At 33.1% G+C, this 25,940-nt stretch overlaps 3 protein-coding genes across 4 annotated transcripts; 2 read left to right on the forward strand and 1 right to left on the reverse strand.

The window, feature by feature from the left end:
- The first annotated feature begins 7,133 nt into the window (after positions 1 to 7,133).
- Positions 7,134 to 8,749, forward strand: LOC142527407 (uncharacterized). The gene is given in 3 exon segments (XM_075632192.1): positions 7,134 to 7,513; positions 8,159 to 8,270; positions 8,272 to 8,749. Coding segments are annotated over 3 exon segments (666 nt in total). The 5' UTR covers positions 7,134 to 7,262; the 3' UTR covers positions 8,575 to 8,749.
- Positions 8,750 to 9,845: 1,096 nt separating this feature from the next.
- Positions 9,846 to 11,487, reverse strand: LOC142526895 (2-oxoglutarate-dependent dioxygenase DAO-like). The gene is made up of 3 exons (XM_075631545.1): positions 11,056 to 11,487; positions 10,613 to 10,931; positions 9,846 to 10,215 (listed from the first exon to the last, which is right to left on the reverse strand). Exons 1-3 carry the CDS (start codon positions 11,391 to 11,393, stop codon positions 9,952 to 9,954), a joined length of 921 nt encoding a protein of 306 aa, XP_075487660.1. The 5' UTR covers positions 11,394 to 11,487; the 3' UTR covers positions 9,846 to 9,951.
- Positions 11,488 to 14,466: 2,979 nt separating this feature from the next.
- On the forward strand, positions 14,467 to 16,610 carry LOC142527355 (cationic amino acid transporter 8, vacuolar-like). 2 transcript variants are annotated; one of them, XM_075632132.1, is made up of 2 exons: positions 14,467 to 15,934; positions 16,385 to 16,610. In XM_075632132.1, the coding sequence occupies exons 1-2, from the start codon at positions 14,653 to 14,655 to the stop codon at positions 16,453 to 16,455; spliced, it is 1,353 nt and encodes a 450-aa protein (XP_075488247.1). In that variant the 5' UTR covers positions 14,467 to 14,652; the 3' UTR covers positions 16,456 to 16,610. The 2 variants fall into 2 exon arrangements, with proteins under 2 accessions (XP_075488247.1, XP_075488246.1); XM_075632131.1 differs by having other exon boundaries at positions 14,468 to 16,610.
- The last annotated feature ends 9,330 nt before the right edge of the window (positions 16,611 to 25,940 follow it).

A 25,940-nucleotide genomic window follows, 5' to 3' on the forward strand; every position in this document is an offset into this window, starting at 1 on the left:
ATATCAGTTAAAGAATGTTATCAATTATCTTACTATTCTTCTTCGTGACTTTTGAAATCCCAAAATATCCCCTGTTTTTATATAATTTCTTCTTTTTTTCGTCATTCTTGAAGATGGTTTACTTTTCGTAATTCAATGAAGAGATCTCGATTATCCACGTTAACTCATTGACTGCTGACCATTATTATTTAATTACAAAAAAGGCTAATTATAAATAAATTCAGTTATAATAAAGAGGAATAATAGTCAGAAGTCAAAATTTGTACATTCTTTTTTCAAAGACCCCATTAAATAAATTTTGAAAAGTTTAAAGAATTATTCAATCAATATTCACGTTAAGGAAATTGGGTATCAAAGATTCATAACATGATTACAGAATAATTAATCAACAAAAATCAAAGCTAAACAATTTATAGAAAATTTTCGATTTCATATTCTAGTAAAATTTGAAATTTGTGTGAGACGGTTTCACGGGTCGTATTTTGTGAGACAGATCTCTTATTTAGGTTATGCTAAGATTATTATTTTTTATTTTGAATATCGGTATGGTTGACTCGTCTCACAGATAACATTCGTGAGATTGTCTCACAAGAGACCTACTCTTATATAATATATGTAATAAAATATAAAATTCTCGCATTTTTATATAAAAATTGATAACAATATATCAAGTCTAATACAAGCTATTATAGATTAAATAATTTTCCCAGTAGTTGAAGGCGCCAGTCGGTGTCCATGAATAATATAAATAATACTACCTTGAAGTGCGCGTAAGTCGAAATAATTATTAAGTCGAATCGAAAACGATATTAAGTAGATATTTGCTAAAAAGGAAAAATAATTTTTTTGGTTAATTAATTTGCACAATTTTAGATTGTAGTCAATTAGATTATTAAAGTTTTGTTCTGATGTATTAACTTTAATTTTCGGTTATTTTGATCTGATTACTTATATTATATATGACAATTTAGCATTTAGCGATGTCACGTCAATTTTTTCGATGTCAAGTAATTATTTTTCAATGTCACGTCAGTACTTTTCAGTCTCACGTCAGCTGTTAGAACAAAAATAATTAAAAACTAAAAATTATTTTATCAAAACCAATATTAAAAAATTTAATTAAAAAACCCAAAATCAAAGAAATTTCAAATCCAAAAACTGTTTACCTAGTAATACATTGTTGCAGCTCAAATATATATTAGAGTAAGTCTCTTGTGAGATGGTCTCATGATTTTTATCTGTGTGACGAATCAATCCTATCGATATTCATAATAAAAAATAATACTTTTAGTATAAAAAATTAATATTTTTTCATAGTAACTCAAATAAAAGATATGTCTCACAAAATACGACGCGCGAGACAATCTCACACAAGTTTTTGCCTATTTATTAACCTCCACAACCACCGCCGCAACCGCAACCGCCGGCATTGCCCCGGTCACCGCCACCGCAGAAACAACCTTGTGAATTGCTGGCAACAAAAACACTTGTTTCCACCTTATCGGCATAACTTTTATCTTTTTTGTCATTTTTGTTGGACTTTTCAGTTTTCTTTTTGTTGTAATTATAAGCATGTATCGAAGGCGGTTGAGGCCAATTGTAGGCGGGATTTCCCCTATTGTCTTTAAAGACATTCGGCGGCATTGGTGGACGAGATCTTCGAGGCGGTTGGGGCCAATTGTAGGCGGGCTTTCCCTTATTTTCTTTAACGACATTTGGCGGCGCTGGTGGACGAGATCTTCGCGGTCGAGGGCATAGGCAGCTAAACATAGTGTCGATGTTCTGTTTGGGTACACAAGGGGTGAAGATCAGTTCAAAGCATTTTATTTCTTCAAGTACCGCAGCTTTTATAGGGAATATAATTTTTTATTATCACGTTAATTAATTGACTGCTGACCATAATAATTTAATTATAAAAAAAGTGAATTATTGAGTCCAATCATATGATAGCTGAATCAACGATATGCTCTATTTGACTTGTGAGTGATGAGTTTATTTCGTGCCATTTAATATTTACATGTATTATTCTAACACAAGCTTTGATTTTTTTTTTTTATATGGATTGAATTTTGTGGAATGTTTAATAACTTTAAAAACTTATTGAAAATACTAGCGACTCAGTGACGCATATGATGATGTCAAATGCTCAATTTGAAAACGTATCCAACAAGATATCCAAATTTTAAAAATAGTTGAATTTTTTGATCTTTTGGTTTTGTTAGCTTATAATTATATCTGAACTGTACATTCATGGATTTGTGACGTTTTAGAATTGGTCCTGAATTTCCTTAGGTTAAGACTAGCTTGGTTGAGGAATTTAAAAATTTTTTTTTCACACTTTCTCCAATTTTCTTATGATTTATTTTCAAGAAAAAAGAAAAAAATATATAGCAAGTTGTCTGATATACCAGAAGAAGAGAAAAATCCTAAATCAAGCAATCAGTTTGTCAAAAAAAATTATAATTTAGTTGTTCTTGCAACCAAGGACGGAGCCACCTTGCGGTCCACCCAAGCAATAGTCCGGGCGGACATTTTTATTTTTAATTGTTTACATTGAGAATTTGGTTCAAACTTGTATTTAGTTTGGTGAACTCAAATAGAAAAATAAAGACAGAAGACAGAAAAGCTAAAAAATTTGTATTTAGCTTGAGTAGTCTAAGTAGAAAAAGAAAGACATAATTCAGTTAAATTAATATTTTACTCAAAAAATATAATTGCAATGAAATAGATTGACATGTATTATTTTGTATTTTGTAAATTACTCAGGTAATATTAGATTTTTTACTCCACCACTGCTTGCAACATATTATCCGATGATGTTAACACTTAAAAATCGATCTAAAAGATTTTTCAAGCTTGAGATATTGGCTAGGTTGTTTAAAATTACACTCCCTCGTGAGACAAAGTAAGCTTGTTTTAAAATTGGAAAAAAAGAATTGATACATATAACCCGGTTTGTCATATGATCCTAATTTAATTAGGAGTTTTAAGAAAATTAAATGACAATATATAAATTACATGACAGAAGAGTTAATGGCCACGTGCAAGCCACGTGCAATTTTTTAGATGGTAGGGATCTTGTAACAGAGACAAAATTGGGACACAATAAAATTTTGAAATATATAATTAGCACATACAAAAGATGGTCAAAATTAGTGGGTTGCTCTTATCTTGTTGAGGCTTTGTGAAGATTCCAAGTGGAAAATTGAGGACCAAGACTTCGAAAAGTTGAGTGCGATTTCAATAGAAACATACAATCCAAAGTTTATGGAACAAATGTAAAGGATTTATATTATGATTTCTCAAGAAGGACGCAACAGAAACATAGTTTTTAAATATAGAAAACTATATTTTTATTTTTATATATTCACTTTTTTGCGGTTTTGATATTTTATGTCGTCAAATTTCAATTTAGAGGTACTGGAGTTTGATGATTGAGTCCGAATCTAACCCGTGAACAAGTTTTGATTTTTTGAATCTAACCCGTAAACATTTTATCTCGCGGTAGTCTAGCAACAACATATCAGCGGGAGAAAGAGTTTGATGACCGAGTCTGAATCTAACCCGTAAACAAGTTTCGATTTTAGCAATGTAATTATATCTCGAGGTAGTCTAGCAACAACATATCATTGAGAGAAAGATTAAACATACGCATTGGAACGACAATCGAACGAGAGAAAATGTATTTAATTTAAAACGGAAAAACACCGCACAACATCACTTCATAACCTCCATAACTTTTGATATAGCAGAATGAAAAAGACAAAACGTTAAATTAACGCATAAAAAGCTGTTTACATTCATGCACATATATACTAAGAGTACTGAATAATAAGCGTAACAACACAGTAGCTATTCCCAAGCCCGCTGGTTTTTTTTTTTTTTTTTTTGAGAGAAAACACAGTTAAACATTAATAGCATCCAACCATGTTACATCCATCAAGCCCGCTGGTTCTTGTATGTACAGAAGTTTGAATCTTCCCATTGAAGGGAAATTGCTGAAGGAAATAACAAAAACTATAGGCGTCAACTTAATATAAAGAAGGAAATCAACATCAGCGGACTATTCATATTCTCATTGAAAAAAAACATATATAGTTTTAAAGTTACTATTAATAAAGACATCAAATTAAATTCACTGACATATATATATATATATATATATATATATATATATATGTATATGTCACTTGTACGAGTAATGTAAATAATTTAGTTAGAAATCTCTCACTCTTATTAAAGGGGAAAAAAATTCAGTGAACAAAAATCCAAAATTGAACCAGTTATGAATGCAAAAACTGTATTACCTAGTAATTTGCAGGTCAAATATCTATTAACCTCCACAACCACCGCAACCGCCGCCATCGCCACCACTGCCACCGCAACAACAACCTTGTGAATTGCTGGCAAGAGAAACACTTGTTTCCACCGTATTGGCATAACTTTTATCATTTTTGTCATTTTTGTTGGACTTTTCAGTTCTCTTTTTGTCATATATCGAAGGCGGTTGAGGCCAATTGTAGGCGGGCTTTCCCCTATTTTCTTTAAAGACATTTGGCGGCGCTGGTGGACGAGATCTTCGCGGTCGTGGGCATAGGCAGCTAGACATAGTGTCAATGTTCTGTTTGGGTACAAGGGGTGAAGATCAGTTCAAAGCATTTTACTTCAAGTACCGCAGTTTTTAAAGGGAATATAGTGTTTTTTATTATCACGTTAATTAATTGACTGCTGACCATAATAATTTCATTCAATTCATATGATAGCTGAATCAACGATATGCTTTATTTGATGTGTGAGTAATGAGTTTATCTCATGCCATTTAATATTTACATATATTATTATAACATAAGCTTTGATATTTTTTTTTTATATGGATGGAATTTTGTGACATGTTTAATAAATTTAATAGCCACTCAATGACGCATATGATGATGTCAAATGCTCAATTTGAAAATTATACAACATAAACGTATCCAACAAGATATCCAAATTTTAAAAATAGTTGAACTGTTTGATCTTTTGGTTTTGTTAGCTTATATCTGGACACATGGATTTGTGACGTTTTAGAATTGGTCCTGAATTTCCTTCGGTTAAGAATAGTTTGGTTGAGGAATTGATTTTTTTTTTTCACACTTTCTCCAATTTTCTTATGATTTATTTTCAAGAAAAGAGAAAAAAATATATATATATAACAAGTTGTATGATATACCAAGAGAAGAGAAAAATCATAAATCAAGCAATCAGTTTGTCAAAAAAAAAAAATTATGGATGACATCCAACAAATTATTATTTTTACTAAATTTAGTTGTTTTTGCAACCAAGGACGGAGCCACATTGGGGCCCACCCGGGCTGTAGTCCGGGCGGATCTTTCTATTTTTAATTGTTTACATTGAGAATTTGGTTCAAACTTGTATTTAGTTTGGTTAGCTCAAATAGAAAAATAAAATTTGGTTACATCCGGGCGGCCCTCATTGAGTTACTGCCAGAAGATCTAGCCATCACGCACCCTTTCCATTTGCAAAACTCTGATAAATGTCCGGCGAATCGGGCAGCATCTCTGCAAAATTTGATGCAGTAGTATTTGCCATAAAATCTGATTGTAATATAATCAGCTGATCATCACTTGAGGGCCAAACGAAGTTCACTGCACCTAGACTGACTAGTGCTTGACGATGCATGGAGACATGTCGTTCCTTGTTCTATTGCCTGCATTTGATGTTTCTTCAAGAAATAATCCAAGTATGCATCGTATCGCATCATGAATAGTTTCTTTTGCATCGTCCTCTATTTTAGCATGCGGAGAGGGTGGTGATATGCTAAGACATTTTGCCAACTTGTAATCGTCTCGAATTTAATCTCATAAAATAACTTCAAGCAATTGATGGTTCAAAGCTTTGATTTGTTGCCATGAAATCCGGAGGTTGCGTAAGCAGCTGGCCGGTCGAGGGCTGGGCAAAGTTCATCTCACCTAGACTGAGTGGCATGGTGGCACGTCGGCCATTAATGCCATCCATTCTATGTTTTTTTCAAATAATATGTCAGGTATTCTTGGTAGTTTTGGAACCCTAAGGTTCCCATGGCAGATAGGCACGTCCTCTGCATATATAGTTTTTATTTGTTCACTGTGGCACCTAGCATTTGCTTCGGTAGTGACGAAACTAATAAACTCGGAGACGCATTCTTGAATAGTTTCTTTTTTGTCATCTGCGATCTTAGCGTATGGTGGCAAGATGCCGTGCATGAATCGCGTCAAATTAGCTATGGGTACGTACTGATCTGGACTCAGTATAAACGTTGGTCGCGGCCGGGAATAGTCCATCATTGGTGCCGTTGGTGATGCTAGTTGAGTCTGCTGCATTGGCTTCTCGAGTAACCGATCCTGCAGAAAATTAAAGATGAAATATATAATCAGTTTAATCTCATAGAATAACAAAACCAATCATTTGATGAGGATTTACATCTCATGCTTGCGTGCATGCAAATTATATTGCAACGTGCAGATAAAAAGGTATGGAATGAAAGAGATTAAACGGCTCTTTTAATTTATATCAGCAGAACTTTGTGAATTTATGAGTTGTTAGTTTTGTAAATTTGAGTTTTTTTAATGCATTTAACTAAATAAAATAAATCCGAAATAATTCAAAACACCAAATATTCTTTTAGCTATGCGTAGGTCTCTTGTGAATTGTGATACTGTCTCACAAATCTTTATCTATTAGACGGGTCAACCATATATATTCACCATAAAAAATATTACTTTTAACCGTCTCACACAGTTTTTTTACGTTAACCTATTCTATCCGTGTTTCTGCTTATCCATCATTTCTGTTTTCGGACATAGAGTGACTATTATTATTATTATTATTATTATTATTATTATTATTTAATCAATTAAATAATATTTTGTCCAAATTTATTATTAATTAATATATATTTGATTTGTAAACTTGTCTTATTTTGAGTTTTTGCCAACTAGGTATTTAAATTTTGACTTTAGTACGTATATATATTATATATATATATAATATAATTTGGAAAAAAAAAAAGTAAAAGGAAAACTCGAACGTACATCCTCGGCCACAGAACACAACACATTCGGCTGATATGTTGGCATACATAGAATGCTTTATTGCTAATATCCGATCGTATTACCACGTACGTGTCACCACTTACGCCATTCAAAACTTACCAACGAACTTAAAAATCACACTGAAATTTGGAAACGCTGCAACTCGATTCCCACTTCAAATTCTACTCAGAAATGGCTGTTCTTGATATCTTCAAGCTCTCATTTCTTCTGAGTCTTTTCTCCACTTCAAACTTAAGCTCTGGCCCGGGCCGTAATGTTGGTGTTTTCCCGCCCACTTGTAACCGAATCGAATGCCCGAGTTACGACGTTATTGACACCGGTGATGCGTTCGAGATCCGGCGTTACAATTCCAGTATGTGGATATCGACTCAGCGCGTTGATGATATCTCCTTTGTCAATGCCACCAGAGTGGGATTCCTCCAGTAAATACTGATTCTTCTCCCTTTTCTTTTTCTTCGGTACCTTTGTTTCTATGATTGCATGCTCGCTCTTCGAATTGTTCTGTGATTTAAAATACTCGACAGGATTAACGAGATTAACCGTTAAAGCATTAACATGATCAGATTTGTGGTGTTTAAATTGGTAATCTTGATATTTGTTGGATGGGAACACAATTCTGACGTCAACGTATTGCCTATAATTCTTTTCCTGCTTGTTACAATATTTATGTCCAGATTAGTATTTTTGAGAATTCTTAGCATCGTTGGTTCGGATTGTTTCTTTATCTGAAATCAGTTAAATACAACTTTTCTATCTTAATCCTTTGTGTTGGAAACCATGTTTTAACCCCCATATTTTGGAGTTGGTGGAAGTCAATCCAAACAACAATTTCACACTTCTATGACATGTTCTCTGACACGGATGTTAGTCCAGTACTATTGGACAAAAGAGTCCCAAAAATAAACTACCTCAGACCAATTCAATCTGAGATAAAGAGGATATGTCATCATTATTATGCTTTACTTCTGGCTCTAATCATATTCCATGTTTAAACCGATTTTTTTTTTAAAGAACGGGCATATGGGAGCTGATCGAATGATAATTAACATTTCTTTCCTTCCTGCGAGGCTATTTGACTACATCCAGGGAAAAAACGATGACCAGCAGAAAATAGAAATGACGGCTCCAGTAATCACCGAGGTGAAGCCTAGTGATGGCCCCTTCTGTGCTTCATCCTTCGTCCGTCAGCTTCTACGTGCCTAAAGCTAACCAAGCAAATGCCCCGTCTGCTGATCATCTTCATCTACAAAAATGGGGTATAACCTATGTAGCAGTTCGTCAATTCAGTGGATTCGTGAAGGAAGAAGATGTTGGAGAGGAAGCCGCTGCCTTGTACGCTAGTGTATCTGGAACAGTTTGGCAGGATGCTATTGAAAAGAGTCATTCAGGGGACAATGCAACGGAATACATCATCGCGCAGTATAATTCTCCGTTTGAGCCTAGAAACAGAGTAAATGAGGTGTGGCTGACATTTGATCTCTAGACAACTTGCGTTTTGAGAAGTGATCTTGATCGATGTTTTGACTATGTATGATCATAATCTCTGAATAAACAATAATGTCATACACATATCTAAATGTGATATTGGCGTGTCTGTCATGAACATCAGGAGTATGTGTTTTCATATAATATGTAAAACCAAAAGTTGACATGTTGAACTGTGACGCAACTGGTAGAAAATCTTACATATGAGCAAATAATGAAAGAAACGAGACAAAAAGAGCAAAAATATTTTATACTATCGAGAAAATATTACAAAAGAAATCTTAGTCCTCTCAAGATTTTCCTATCTCAACTTTATACAGAGAAACCTTCAACTCTCTCAATTGTTTTTTATGTTTCTTATTTTGGAATGTTTTTCAAGACCAATGATGAAGCCTTTTTATAGGCAAACTTGATATGAAATGCTCAAAATCTTTAACATCCTTCAACTATCAATCGTCATATTAATTGTACTAACTAATCAACACGGTAAAAGTATGATTTTTACTATACCCGTGTGTGCAGTTTTCGTCATAGTTGTTACGAGCTATATAATTGAACTTTAAGCTTTGAGTTCCTTATCATTTATTAAAAATATAGATTTACTGCCATTTATACGTGAGTTTCTTTGTTATATATATGTAACATTCATATATACCAACCAAATCGATCTTGATTCTTGATTCTTGAGTAGTGTATCTCTGTGTAAAAGGTAACTGATAGACGCTCTAAGCTATCTAGTCCAGGAGCGGCTGCCACAGGCCAAGGGTAAGAGTGGCAAAAAAAGATATTTACACGTTCGGAACAACATAGAAAATCATCTAAAACTTGAAAAAATTGAGATTCCGCTATGGCTTTACTCCTAATTCTAAATTTTCCAAAGTACTTTATCTATTTTCGACTTGAAACCATTTAAATTATATTAAAATTACAAACAATTTTAAATACTTAAATTTAAATACTAAAAGGCTTAATATATATTTGATTGGTGCATGGAAGAAGTGAGCGGTCGACGAGTCAAGTTTGGTGTATAATGTGTATTCAAAACGGAACACGTACCATCTTTTTATTCAATTTGACAGTAACACTTGTCAAAATATGGTCATCGCCTTCGAAGTCGGACCACATAAAAGTCATGGAGTCCGTCTTCTCTCCACAAAATTTCATAGACAAAAAGTTTTATTTAATTTATAAATTACTGTGAATATGACGTAAAACATTTAAGCCTCATCATCACCTTCAAAAAGTAACAAAAATTTATCATAAGAAAAATTGAAGCAGAATTTTTTTATTATACCAAGCAAAGGAAAGGGAGTGACCATAGACATGGGATTCTACAAGACAAATATATGAATACATACATATAACCCTCAATGACTCAGCTTAACAATTCTGCAGGGTGAGATCGGAAGAATTCAAGAGCTTCACCGGTGGGTGAATCGGTAGAAATTCGTTGCCTTCTGTAATGTTCGAAATTGAAAGGGGTGTAGAGGGCAGGGTGATCGGAATCCACCAACCCCGGCAACACTTGAACGTTCTCATCCTCGGCAGGCAGCACGAAAAGGGCAATTGTTATACGTACAGAAGCCTCGTAGCATTGCACTTGATGCTTCACGTTGTGAAACCTTCCATTACTCCACACCTACATACATACATATATATATATATATATATATATATCCACTTAATTAATTAATTAATTTCATATGATACATACAGACGAATATAATTTATGCATGTGTGTGTGTGATGGATTATAATTATATAAATAATTGATATTTTATATAATGTTTACTTGTTTGAATAAATTTATCTTACGAATCTGAAAATTATATTTTATCGTTAGTGGCCCAAAACAATTTATTCTAGAAAGCTTTGAACCATTTGCGATGAGAACTAAAAATAAATACAAAACCAAAAAGCAGCAGAGAGAGAGAATTCAGGATCATAAAACTCCCACGTAATAATAGTAATTAAATTTATTATTGATTTTTAGGCAGCATGCTAAATAATAAATTAATTAAAAGTGGTAAACTTACCTTGCCCGCATCTCCGACATTAAAAACAAGTGTTCCGGGCACATGATCAACGGAGATTAACTCTACGGTGGTTTTGTCCACGACCTCTAAACCATTAACGTTATCATCATCATGCAGTATGGTGAAAAATCCAGCGTCTGAATGCATTACAGCACCCTGTAATCCCACAGTTTCCGGTCCATAATTATATTTGTTCATTTTGAACTGGGATATTCCTTCCTTGAATTTCTCGCCATTCAATCCCAAACCGCCCATTAATTTGCTCCCCATTACCTTTGCAAGATCATGAATAGCAGAAGTGTATTTTAAGATAATCTCCCTGCAAAATTAAAGGAATGGAAAATTCCCAAGAATAAGTATGAGCCTGCAAGCATGCATGATATATAAAATTTCTCTATTTTTTCGTTTTTCTTAACATGAATCAAAAGGTTACGTATTATTACCTTTTCTGAGGAGATACATCCAACTGAGTGCAGAAATGATCAACGGCGGCGGCCGAGCCCGCATCGTATAAACTCAGGCTTTCGAAAAAAGCACTGGCTATGTTAGGTGGGGTGTACCCTTTTGAAGGCTCCAGATGGTTATAATTCCGCATCTTGATTTCCATCGGAAGATCATGAAGAGAACGTATTACATCCTTCATATCAGACATGAGGGACAAAGGAACCCCGTGATTGATAAGCCTGAAGCAACCCCATTCTTCGCATGCACTCACCATTTTCTGCGGCAGAGTTGATAAATCTTGCATATCAATCACTGGAACCGACTTGGTTATGGTCATTTTGTATAATTTTATTTCCTTTTTCAAGTTCTTTATCGAATTGCTATGATTTCTTGAAGATGTAGAGGTTTCTGTGTGGGTTTTTAAGCCGCCGAAACCATGTATTTATAGCTGGATCGATATGAGTTTGAATAGTCGTGGAGTAGAAAGTAAACAATCTTATTTTTCAATTAATATGGAGAAAAAAAATCACTCTCTGTCCATTACTACTTTCCAATAAATCTAAATATTATTATTTTATTTGGAATACTGAATAGAAATATATGTGCATAGATTGAAACTAAAGTAATCAATAACATTTATATATTAATGAGTATAAAAGAAACTATTAATTAGTTAAAAATTATATAAAATGATGCAACTTTTGGACAGAGTAAAAACATGCTCTATAATTATTAAAGTTCCCGTAATTATTAAAAACATATGTTATTTTTTCTAGCATAATTATTTTACTATATAATAGTCATTGAATATCTTACGTGTCTGAGTAAATTATTACTTGCATTCTAGAAGCCTTGTAGAATTTGGTTTATTTTTCTTTACCTGTAAATCACCATCGAGATTTGTCTCCCAAAAATCATCATCATACGCCATATTTGCCAGATATTGACTTTTCTTAATTGATGAAATAATATCATCTATTTCATTTTTAAAAAAAAAATTAGGGAAAACTACCTAGTCATAGTCCTAACAAAGTAGCTAAGACTGGAAATTTCAATTGTAGTTCGAAAAGTATTTTTAGTTTTTATTATAAATTTAATTATATCAATTCAGTCAACATATTATATGATACATATACATGCAAAATTTAATATTAAATGCATAAATTTTTAAGTTTTCAAATAAAAGCCTCAAATCACAAATGGTATGGATGAAAGCTAAGCTTTCGTAATAGTTATTGTATCAAAGGCTTGCTCTTTAAATTTAAAATTTAATTTAAATTTTATCTAAATTAACTCATGTTTTCGCATTTTTTCTGGTCAATCCTTTGGTTGATCGGTATTTTTCCCACTTTTGCTCGAAGCGAAGCTTTTTTTTTACGCTTCACGCTTAATATAATCTTTTAGTAATATTTATAAAGTGGGACTCATTTTCATGTGTGTTATTTTATTTATATCATGAAAAGAACAACTTGAATATTTTTCTTTGTTCCGGAAGTTTTTGTAAGTTTATAAAGTGGGACTCATTTTCATGTGTGTAATAGTTTATAAGTTTTTTAAAAATATTTTATCAGATAAATTTTGAGAGTATAACATATTTTTAATAACTTATAAGTCGAGCCAAATAGTTTCATATTCAGGATTTCTAATAAAAAATAATTAATTTACCAAAATTCAAAAACACATTACTAGATTGAAATTTGATATCATAAACGACTAAAATGAAAATTAAAAAAAAAAAAAGAGTTTTCTTCATTCGTTTTAATTTCCCAGATAATCCCCTTGCCTCGTGTCCTTACAAAACTATCACTTTATCTATTTTTTTAATATTGAAATAATTTAAATTATATTAAAAGTTAAAAGTAATTTTTCTACTTGTGGGTGTGTTTTCGAAAGGTCCAAAAAATTGGTACAGCGCCGGTTGAAGGAACATCCCCCCGGAAACTTTCTAGATGGTTTCAAATTTTAAATTCGATTTATTTATTTTTATTTGTGAAATTTCTTTTTTAATACATACAAAATTCGTGATCTCACATTTGACTTGATTTGATTTCGACGTTCATCGGCATGGAAGTCGGTCCACATAAAAGTTGTGGATTTTTCCTACGTCTTTCCTCAGCAGGAAAGCATTTTCCAATAGCAAAAAGGAATGGAAGTCGGTCCGAAGATTGCTTCAGCCAAAAACATTTTGCAAAAATTGAGCAAAATATGGAAATGAAGTACGGAATGAGATTGAGCGAGCAAGAAAGAAATCTTGTGGAACAATAAAATCTGACAATGAGTACGGAATATGAGATTGAGAAAGCTTGTGTTAGACGGTCTCACAAGTCGTATTTTGTAAGACGAATATCTTATTTGGGTCATCCATAAAAAAATATTTTTTTTATGCTAAAAGTATTATTTTTTAACGAAGTTACCAACTTCATCAAACCCTTAAACAGACCCTAAGTTATTTTGGGCTAGCCTAGCCCGATTACATTTATTAGTTGCATAAAGAATAACAGGCCTAAGCAATGTGGACCAAACGTGAAGTGGGTTCATAGAGACATCGGGTGGAAGAGCTTAGAAGTCCATTAAAGAAAGCAGGCTTGGGATCCATTTATACCTGTGGGGATGATAAATTGTCCTTAACTACACAGCTTCGGTTAGATATTATTGTCCTTTTCCTTATATAATAAAATCTTGGTTCAACTTTAAAAAAAAAACTCAAATATTGTACTTTTGTATGTCAACTACTAAATTTAAATATTTTAGAAAGCGTCACAATATTTTATAATATATGTAAAATATAAAATAACAAAAAAATTTAATATTAGGATATGGGTATAAAAAATATTGAACGATTTTTAAAAATATATTTATATGAAATATCAGAAGTAAAAAAATTTAATTTACCAAATTTTTACTAAGCTTTATGTAAATTACAAAGTATCTTAAATTTAAGAATAAATTTAAAGTTTGAGATATCGAATTCAAAATTTAATTTTAATAAATCCCTCACAACTTTTAAAAAAAATCGCTTTAAATTATATTTGTCCCTAGCCTATAAAAATGTATATCTAGTCCTTCCCACCCCTTGTTGGGATATTCAAATATATATAAATATATATATATATATATATATATATATTTATTTATTTATTTACTGAGTAGATCTTTTGTGAGACGGCCTCACGAATCTTTATCTAGGAGACGAGTCAATTGTACCGATATTCACAATAAAAAATAATAATCTTACCATAAAAATGTAATATTTTTTCATGGATGACCCAAGTAAGAGATCCGTCTCACAAAATACGATCCGTGAGACCGTCTCGCACAAGATTTTGTCATATATATTTATATATATATTGATGTTTGGTAAACCATCATATCATAATAATATTAAAAATATAAGAACAAAGATTTATTGATCACGAGAATCATGAGAAAGATGTATAGCTACATGATATGAATGTATTTGGCCAGAAAGATGAACAAGATGAAAACTCGATGGAGTTGACAGGATTCGACTTTGGGTTTTCCTCGATTTTTGGATTCCGTTCGCACTCGCCAATATCGGCTAATTGGGAATACTCAGATTCTTACTCTTAATTATTATGGGACATAAGAATAGCAAATTTTCGTCCGAAGCCTCAGGACTCACCACTCCAATAGTACCGCCGACAATGGACCCTTCCGCCGCAGATGCCGGGAAATCCTACTGGCGTTTCAGCAAGAATGATTTTTTCCCGGAACCTAGCTTCCAGGACTTCTCCACCTACCTCTCCGCCCTCTCCAAAACCCCCCACCGTCTCAAAGATCGCCTTTTCGGGCGATCCTCCGACGCGAATGAACTCGTTCAGTGCAAGAAACAATCGGAGAATGAGATGAAGCAATGCCTCACGTGGTGGGATCTTATCTGGCTCGGATTTGGTTCGGTCGTCGGTTCGGGAATTTTCAGCATCACGGGTCAAGAAACCCACGATCACGCTGGTCCTGCAATCATTCTGTCGTATGCTGTTTCGGGTTTATCCGCTTTATTATCTGTGTTTTGTTATACCGAATTTTCTGTTGAGATTCCAATTGCTGGGGGGTCCTTTTCTTTTCTTCGAATAGAATTGGGGGATTTTGTTGCTTATATCGCTGCTGGAAATATTTTGCTGGAAGGGCTGGTTGGGGCAGCAGGCTTGGGGCGTTCTTGGTCATCTTATTTTGCTAGCATTATTAAAAGTAATCCCGATTTTTTGAGGATAAGAGTTGATTCTTTTGCTGAGGGGTTCAATCTATTGGATCCTTTGGCTGTAGTGGTTTTGGCCATTGCCAATGGTTTTGCAATGACGGGCACGAAAAGAACTTCGGTGCTGAATTGGATTAGTTCAATATTCGGGATTGTGGTGATTGGGTTCATTATTGTTGTTGGTTTTGTGCATGGGAAGAGTGATAATTTGGTTCCTTTTTTTCCATATGGGGCTGAAGGGGTGTTCACTGCCGCTGCCGTAGTATACTGGTCTTATACGGGTTTTGATATGGTTGCTAATATGGCTGAGGAAGTTAAGAAACCTTCAAGGGACATACCAGTTGGGCTGGTTGGTTCGATGTCTTTGATCACTGTCGTGTACTGCTTAATGGCGTTGGCTCTCACCATGATGGTGAAATATACTCAAGTGGATGTCAGTGCCCCCTATTCTTTTGCATTCGATGGAATTGGGATGAAATGGGCCAAGTATTTAGTGAGCATTGTTGCTCTTAAGGGAATGACTACCAGTATGCTGATTGGATCAATGGGACAGGCTCGTTACACTACTCAGATAGCGAGGGTGCATATGATTCCCCCTTGGTTTGCTCTTGTTCATCCCAAGACAGGAACTCCTATTTACGCCACCCTGTTGATAACCACAGGTAGTTGCATTCTTGCCTTCTTCTCGAGTTTGGACGTTTTATCAAGTGTATTATCATTTAGCACCCTCTTCATTTTCATGCTTATGGCCGTTGCTTTGCTCTTTAGACGGTACTATGTTACGGATGTCACCCCCAAAAGTGATGCCATCAAATTTTTCATATCATTGTTCCTTATTTTTGGGTCGTCTCTTGGGATAACGGTCCTTTGGAGTTCCAAAAATAGGGAATGGATAGGGTATGCTTTGAGCGGAGGGCTGTGGTTCGTAGGAACTTTAGGGATGGCATTTACGGCGAAACACAGGAATCCGAAAGTATGGGGGGTTCCCCTTGTTCCGTGGTTGCCATCTCTATCGATAGCTATGAATTTGTTTCTTATAGGATCTCTTGGTTCGGTTGCCGTGTGGCGGTTCTTTATATGCAGTTTCATCATGCTATTTTACTATTTGTTAGCCGGAGTTCATGCGACTTACGATACTGCTCATATGGATGAACAAAAACTGGAACTCGAAGAGGGAATATAAGATTTGGACCAAGGGAGTTGGCTGGTAATGAGGAGGTAGGGTTTGCTAAGATATGTTTCCTACGAGTGCAAACCGAGCACTCAACTAAAGTATGATCACCGCATCGTCTTTACAAGTTCCATTTCAAATATAGTGTTCTGTCATATTTTTTCTTAGTTGGTTTCTGTATTCTGTCAACACAAGTTTTAAAAATATGGCAAAGCGCTTGAAACTTGAATGAAATATTTAGTCCAACTCTAAAATACAAGCAAAATGAAAATTAATGTGCATGTCATCTATGTACACGCCCTGCGTGTTTGTTCAAAGCTAGTTTGAAAGATATGCATGGATGATGGACCCCCGATAAAGGAAGAAGAAAATAACTTTGTGTATTTACGTTTCTGAGTAGATTTTGGATTCTAGGAGTTTGTATTGGATCCAGAAGAAGTCTTGTAAACGAATAGCCCAAATCCGATTGTACGATAAACAAGCCTACAAACGCTTGTGCAAAACGATTGAAAATATCGTTTCACTATATGTATTTTGAACAGCGGTAACTATACTTAGATAAATTCAAAACTAGAAATAGGGCGGATCAATTTGTTTTATTTTTACAATAAAAAATAATAAATTTCGTATAAAAAATAATGTTTTTTCATTCATAACTTAAATAAAATATCTGTATCACAAAATTGACTTGTGATATCGTTTTATGAGATTTTGTGTTTTAAAAACTCGGTTTCCATTGAAAATGAAGTGTAATAAAAAGTAACTTTGTATATGCAATGAAAAATAATGGCCATTGAATGTTTCTAATACCAAAATCGGGTTATGATCCAAGTGAATATATATATTCTCACAGGCGCACTCTCTCAATTTTACTTTGTTTTTGTGAGATGAATTTCACCACCTGATCGTGAAAGAACTTCATAGTAATAACGAAATAAAGAACTTTGAAGTTGCAATTCATTTAAAAGACTTATAATTAAATATGCACATGTAATATATACTAGTTACTCTGCACACGTTATGCGTGTGTGTACAATTTTTTTTATTATTATCGATGGATTAAAGTGAAATTTGATAAATTATGGAGAGACTAAATTGATATTTGAATTGTTGAAATAAAAAAAATAAAAGTGTGTTGAATTTGAAAATACAAAAACAAAAAATAAAAGTGTAATATTAGTATCATATAAGGATAAAATTGGAAGATTGTGTGTTGAAATTGAAAAAAAACAAAAAATAAAAGTTTAATATTAATATCATATAAGGGTAAAATTGGAAGAAAAAATTGGTGTCCTCACTAGGTAGTTATTATCATGTCCTCACACTTAATAATATAGTATAGAAATTAATTATTTAAAATAATGTAATTTAATTCATTTGCATATATGTGGTATATATATAGTTCAAGATTTATATAATAATAAAAACTAAAGTAAATCAACTTAATTACTTAAAAATTATAAATACTAGTTATTCTGCACACGCGATGCGTGTGTACAATTTTTTTTATCATTATCAATGGACTAAAGTGAAATTTGACAAATTATGGAGAGACTAAATTGATATTTGAATTGTTGAAATAAAAAAAAAATAAAAATGTGTGTTGAAATTGAAAAAAAAAAAACAAAAGTGTAATATTAGTATCATATAAGGGTAAAATTGGAAGATTGTGTGTTGAAATTGAAAAAAAAAAACAAAAAACAAAATTATAATATTAGTATCATATAAGAGTAAAATTTGAAGAAAAAAATCGGTGTCCTATCTAGATAGTTATTATCATGTCCTCACACTTAATAATATAGTACAGAAGTATAGATTTCTGTCCAATTCTAACTTTACTGATGGAGTCTTATCCAAACCAACAAAGTCCCTTATCTAAACCTACAGTCCTCAACCAGTAAAAGTCCAACACTTCTCACGTTCTTGAAATTCGCTAAATATGTGGGAGCATGGATTCACTTATTGGCTCCAAGTGCAAAAAAGGCATGGAACAGACTCATCCCAACTTTTTATCTTCTTATTGGCTGCTAAGTTAGAGAAGCACAAGAATGGAAATATCTTTTGCCACGAATGGTGGAAGAATAATCTAAAGATGAGACAGAACCCTTATCCTCTGATGTTTTCATTAAAGAAATTTGGAGATTTGAATCATTACTATATCGGAAAGTTGGGTGGTTGGTGTTTTGTTTTGGATAAAATCTTGCTCTCCTACTTGGGATCGATTATGTTACCTATCTTTTTTAGCATTTCTCATGCACAGATTTCTAATTCTAAACACTTGAATTCTATCTATTAAACCTAAACACGATCGAGTACTGCCATTTGCTCGCATACATATAAATAAAAGTAAGAACATAAATTTATTTCTGAGTTTTTTAAAATAATATATATAATATCGTGCTGTTTTACCCTCTGACAAGTAAATTAAGTGGTCGTGTGTAAAAATTTTCAAAATTTTATGCATTATTAATCCCTGAAATTATTATGTTAGAGAGTTAAACTTTGCTTGTAAACACGACAGCTCACAGTCGCATACACATCAATCAAATTCCAATAAATCCGCTTATGCATCAGTCACTTCCTCTTTTTCTTTTTTTTTTTCTTTTTTTTTTTGGTGTATGCATGCTTTGATTTGACAAACTGAGCATCCTCAGTATGTGAGTGGTTTTAGCTTTATCAGATCCACCAGAGTAATAATTTAGTATTGACCCGATTTCATTCCATGTTCTCAACTATCACAAACATGGTTGGATAAGATCAGTGGTGCACTCCAACATCATCGAGATCATCTCTTCGGACCGCTATTGTCCAACTTTTCTTTGGTATAACCAGCGAAGTTTCAATTTATATCACCATTAGCGTTGCTTTACTCCGTGTGAGGATATATATATTTATTGACATAATATATATTTGAGTTATCATATAGTTTAAAAAACATAGGTATATATTATGTGATTATTGAGGTATATTTCTTTTATCATAAATACTCATTTTTGCAATCCTCCGTGACATTTGAACTGAAGCAAAACGTAGAGCAACAAAATGTGGGCATTTGAGCCCACTAAATTAAATATTTAGATGCAATATAAGGTCAAAAATATTGTTAGGTTAGGCAAACAAGATTACGTTTGATTTTTTGGTAGATCTAGAGGGATTATTGTCAAAGATGGTGATTAATTAATGCAGAGCGTAAATCCACGGGGGTTTCTTGAAGCCCAAAAACTAAAAAGAATGAACTTTATGTCTACATCAGATTGTGATCAGTCCGTGACTCTGTTTTCAGACTTCAAATGTGACGTCTGAAGACTAAAGTAGTAGGGGAAATCATTCTCATCGAGATAGACTTGTAACTCGTTGAAAACAAGTTGAGTGTCACTTTTATTTATTTATTATTATTTAGTTAGAAAGTTGGATGCCATTATTGATCAAACCAGTTTTTATCCTTTTTTTTCCTTTTGTAAGGAAATCATAAATCAGAATCTTAATTAAAGCGAGGAATCAATTCCGCACGAGCTAGGTTCAGTTTTTAAATGGTATAGATTCATCAATATTAGCATGAAACACAGATTTGAGATATAAAATATTGTTACAAAATATATGGAAGAAAATAGAAAGGTATACGAAAAACCAGCGAGCTAGTATTGTGAAGAAAACAGTAGCACAATGCTTAAAATAAAACAAACCAATGTCTGTATGAAATATAGTGTCCTTAAAACAGATTCGTCTCATCCGGTATGTGCTTCGAGGATGAACTTGGACGTTTGTTTTCCAGGATACAACGGAACAACCAGCAGTACTCTAGCACAAGACACCACTATGGCGAACTGAAATGTATCTGAACTGTATCACGAGGGCAGAGTAACGGCAGCCGGTGGAAGAAGCAGCCGCCGAGACAACAAAGTAAAACTTCGAAAATACGAGAATGCAGGAGAGTGTGTTGGGTGTGTTTGAAGAACTTGAGGCTGCCTCTATATATAGGCACTCCGGTTCCATATGGACAGTCACGGCTGGCCATCTGAAAGGCCAAAGGTTAGTCAAGCTGGAGTGCCAAAGGTCTGTAAAGCTGGAGCACCAAAGGTCATTCAAGCTGGAACACCAAAGGTCTGTCCAGCTGAAACACAAAAGATCAGTCCATAATATAATTTTTCGAAAATAAAAAATAGCAAAAGCCATGTGAACCCTTGGTAGGAAATTTTGCCTTGATCGTTCCGACATTCGACACACTCAGGTCGCTCTCGTACGCTTGCACACAAGTCAAGCCTCGGGCTCATGATTTGCACCCCTGCGCCGGCGTGCGCGAGAGAGAGTCTCTTGACCAATTTTTCTTACACCTTCACAAAATGTAAATAAATATAAGCTCACCAATGCTATTTTCATTTTCCAATGTGGGACATTTCTCACTTACCATCTATTAAGCCTTGCTTGTTTGTCCAATTTTCCATTCAAAAGAAAAAAAAAACAAACCCAATAGATCTCTAAGTCCAACAAATATAACATCATATGATCAACTCTATCGATTCAACATGATAAATATTGAAATACTTTGATTAAACGTTTCTCGAAATTCGTGTTAATACCATCAAGCATGTGAGTAGCTCGCTGAAGTTACAGTTTTGGTCGATAAATGTAACAATCTATTGAATATTAAGACTCGAACCTAACTCCATGTTCCATATTAATCTTAACATAAACGTTGGAAGAACATAGCAATATCTTACTTGTTAGCCACTTGCGAGTGTTTGTATATATATTTATGATGTTTCAGTCAAATTATTAAGTGTTGGCTGTATATCTAATCTCATACCTACTACTGCATGCCCATGTATATTTTGTACACCATACCACCTTATCTCACCCATTCAGACCAGTTGCTTTCACTGCAAATGGTTGCATGCCCCAATTTTTTATAGGAATTATGGATAATGAAATGCATCAATTATTGGTCCATTGCCACAATTGGGACCAAAACCAACTCTCACCATCAATTATTTTTTGACGTTTAAATAACAGATTTTTGACAAAGACCAAACGCTCTTGCTTGCGATCGGTCAGAGGAGACACGTGTATTCAAAATTTATCGCTCATTTGTTTTTCGAAAGCTTTAAAATATTGATACGAAATTAGTATCTAAAACATGTAAAATATATATTATATTCGATTTTCGAACTTTTGTCAACACAAATACGTATAAAAGAACTATATATGATATTCAAAATCTTAAGAATACATGCTCTATTGAAAAAAGAATATTTATAATGTTATCACATAATTAATAAGGCTAAAATATTTTAAATAATCACTTAAATAATACTGGTTTGTTCTGGTTTGGTGGCGTTACGTTTAATGATATACTAGTACACTGACGCACGCAACACTGACGGCGCATGCGTTGTGTACTTGTACAATATTTTTAAAATTCATTTGGTTTATATTTAAATGATGATCAAAATGTAATTATTAGAAATAGTGAGAGATTACATTGTAATTTTGATATATGAATTTTTTTTCTAAGAAACAAAAAATCTATCCGACATGAGGAAAAAAGAATTCGTTGAAGAAATTACATTTATAGTAGCGCCCAACAGTGGAAATTAAATATAAGTGTGTCTTAAGTCCAACCTTGTCGTCGTAAAAAAGGGAAGGCAAACTAATAAATTGGACTATTCACCGTAACCAACGCCAAAAGTATGCGTATCGCACGTAATAGTCGACATGGAAACGCAAAAATTATAGTGCTCCAGCTCACCCAACATCAAATTTCTGGACCATTACAATTTTATTGAAAATTATATTGCTTATTTATTTTTTTTGGTTTCAAAGTTTTAAATGAGAAATATATTATTTATTTTACGAGTTGTCCTTAATTATTAAATCATATGTTAAAGGCTGTGCTGAGTTAAGTATTTATTAAATCTGGAAAGATTTTTTTAAAAAAAATGGAAAGAGGAATGGGGAGGAACTGAAAAGTTTAGTTGACTAGACCGGGCCCGCATTTCAGACGGGGGCTGAAAAGCATGGCTGACTAAATGGGCCCAGTCAGCGACGATGTTGACTACTCCTATTTCATCAGTTATGGCTGCCATTTATTTTTATTATATTTATTTTGTTAAGTTTCTAAACTTATTTAATTTAAAATTTGGAATCTGTTAGCCAACTTATTAAAATTCCGAAATATGTAAACAAAAATAATATCGTTATAAATATAGACATAGTGTTAAAGGAAAACAGTATATACTAGAAGTATAGATACCATAAACATATAACAACAATGAACAAGTAAACTATATCAAAGTCTAACAAATAAAATAGTATATATTTCGAAGATCTTGTAGCGACCTAGCATATATCACTGCACCGACGAACTGAAGTAGTGTCTTAATTTTATCAGCAATTTGCGCAAAACAACCGGAAAAGAAGCGAAAGAAAACAGAAGGGAGAGATCGGTTGATTTTCAATGTGTCTGGGCTAACGGAAGGCCATGAGACATGGTGGAGCTTGATGGGTGTGAATCCTTGAACATCAAAATTTGCTGCTCAAACGCACCAGCGGACTATGTACTATGTAGTGTCGCTATATAATTGTGTGGTGAACATTATATTAATATATATACGAACTAAAACCACGTCGTACATATAATAATTAATAAAGAACATAAAATTTATTTCGAGGAAATAGCAACAAATGACTAGCTAGCTAGCTAAGTCCTCCGGAATTTCAGTATCTTGATGTAGTTAAAGTGAAGCGTGAGAGGCTGTGGGGTATACAAAATAGAACCTCGTACATCAGAATCTAACAAATCATAATCCCTTTGACCGGAGGTCAAATATTTCATCTGTCAAAGAAAATTATACAATACGATATGATTTGTTAACTAGGAATAATATTCTGAACATGCAAAATCAGATACATTAATTGTTTGTTTCATCGGCGGCCGACATTACAAGTTATTTTCGTTCCTCTGTGTTCCATTCATAGAAATAGAAACCTAACTGCAAATTCATAGCGACGTCATATCATTTTAACTAGAGAGACAGTAGTTATTATTTTAATTAGAACTCAGTCATAGATTGGACATCATCGGCGCTTGGTGATGATGTAATCAGGGCCGTGCCTATTAAGAGGCAAATGAGTCCAGTGACTCAGGCCCATATCTTTTTTGGGGCCCAAAAATTTTAAAAAAAAATTATTATATATAATACTAGTTACTAGATAGCCCAAAACCAAGTATTTATTGAATGAAATTTGCTTAGTCTGTTATCGATTTATTCCCCAATCTTCCCCAATATTCATCTGCGGACAAGCCTTAATCGACTCCAGTCGTTGCGTCGTCTCTAGGTTTGATTGACAGACCCGTGAGGAGCTGTAAGTCTATTTTCTTGTATTTGCTTTGTTCGGGCTTCTAATTTTTTATTGTAGTTTTTTACTTTCTTCGGGGCTTTATGTGATGTCTATAATCTACGTTTTTTGACTGAAATTTTGGTGGATGTAATGCTTATCCGGCTTTCAAATGCTCATATTGCTTATAAAATCTTGTTGACTGTCCCGGTCATAGTAGCAAGTGCAGAGCGAAGTTTCTCAAAGATAAAGCTCATCAAAACTTTTCTCCGATCAACCATGTCACAAGAAAGATTGAATGGATTGGCTATGTTATCGATTGAGAAAGAAATCACTGAACAACTTGATTATACAGACTTGATAAGTATTTTAAGCTTTAAAACTGTTAGGCCGGTTGTTTTTTAGTGATCATTTTGGACATAGTTGATATTTTTATTCTTTTAATTTTTTATATTGTCTTTGACGTATTGATTTAATTTGAAAAATTACTATGGAACTAAAAAAAATATGAACACACATTATGATTCAGAGACCTCTTTTTAAAAGTTAGACTCAGGCCCAAATATTGTTAGGATCGGCCCTGGATGTAATGTAGTTAACGACGAAAGGCACAGAAAATAATAGGAATTTTTTTCAATTATTTCAGTCGTTGTACATTAAATTTTAATTTTTGTTGTTTTTTCCAATTGCTTATCAACAATTTATAATATTAATGTCAGCATTTCCAATTTTCACATCAGTATTATAAAAAAATATGATAAAAAATAATTAAAGTTAATGTACAAAAGTCAAAGGTTGAATACATAATATATCAGAACTCAAAAAACGATTAGTATACAATATGAAGGAATGTGCTTTAATTAAACGGTGTTATGGACAATATAAATATAAACAGCGATGCAATCCAAATTTAACTCGTTTTTACATGGTAAAAGCATTTAGTTAATATATATATTGACTTCACAAACATGTAATTTACATGTGTCAAATGATTAGCCGCTGAACCTAGGACCTGATACCGCGTGTGCAAAAATTTGTATGAGACGGTATCGCGTGTCGTATTTTATGAGACGAATATCTTATTTGGGTCATGTATAAAAAAAATATTACTTTTTATGCCAAGAGTATTACTTTTTATTGTGAATATCGATAGAATTGACCCGTCTCACAGATAAGATTCGTAAAACCGTCTCACAAGTGACCTACTCTACGATGTGCGTGATGAAGGCCTGGACCAGCCAAGCATCAAATTGACTATTTATTGCCTTTTCTAACTTTCATTAATGAAACTTAAATTTTACGTTTATTTAATATATAATCTTACTTTTCAATCATAATTTTCTAAAATTAAAACTAAAATTAAAATTAAAATTAAATCAAATTTCGAGAATAAAATCTTAATGGAATTTAAGGTTTCAATCATCCAAACTACTAATTAACATTATCAACATAATTAATATGCCAACAAGTGCCGAATAACTAAACATAGATACGTCATGAGTTTACAGTAATTTTAGACTTCAACACGTAAAAGCCATAAATTAATATAAAACATGCATAAAAATATTCGTGTATTCATTAGATATTCGACAAGAAATTGAGGAGAAGAAAAAGTGATTGCGACAAGCTTAATAAATTACCTAGTGAGACGTCATATTACAATTTGAGAAATATATATTGAAAATTTTTGCAATTACAATTTTAGAAAAAAATTGTAAAGACAAGAGCAATTCGAAAACAAAATGTTGGTGTTTTTTTTTTGTATGGCAATTTTTTTTAAAAAAATAGTATATATAAAAAAATTTGCGCATTGGCATTTGAGATTGGTTGATTTTGATTATAGAGCAGATGTCTTGTGAGACAGTCTCACGAATCTTTATATGTGAGACAGATCAATCCTACTGATATTCACGATAAAAAAGTAATAATTTTTCATTGATAACCCAAATAAGATATCTGTCTTGTAAAATACGATTCGTGAGACTGTCTCACAGAAGTTTTTGATATGATTACGATATTACGTCATTTTCTCCAAGAATTAGAACTTCTAACACGAAAACAACGATAATTTTGTGTGAATATCGCTTTCGTACATAGAACATAATTATTCGTGTTACCGTCAAATTATTTTATTAATCACGTATGATTGAATTCCATATTCA

Source organism: Primulina tabacum, chromosome 15, assembly GCF_025594145.1.
Source record: "Primulina tabacum isolate GXHZ01 chromosome 15, ASM2559414v2, whole genome shotgun sequence".
NCBI lineage: Eukaryota > Viridiplantae > Streptophyta > Magnoliopsida > Lamiales > Gesneriaceae > Primulina > Primulina tabacum.

What these genes read in the sequence shown, in the direction of transcription:
- LOC142526895 (XM_075631545.1), bottom strand. Translation starts at nt 11,393, where the DNA reads ATGACCATAACCAAGTCGGTTCCAGTGATTGATATGCAAGATTTATCA. An exon ending in GATGTATCTCCTCAGAAAAG is followed by an intron (nt 10,932 to 11,055) that starts GTAATAATACGT and finishes TTAATTTTGCAG; the next exon opens with GGAGATTATCTTAAAATACA. An exon ending in ATGTCGGAGATGCGGGCAAG is followed by an intron (nt 10,216 to 10,612) that starts GTAAGTTTACCA and finishes GTATGTATGTAG; the next exon opens with GTGTGGAGTAATGGAAGGTT.
- LOC142527355 (XM_075632131.1), top strand. Translation starts at nt 14,653, where the DNA reads ATGGGACATAAGAATAGCAAATTTTCGTCCGAAGCCTCAGGACTCACC.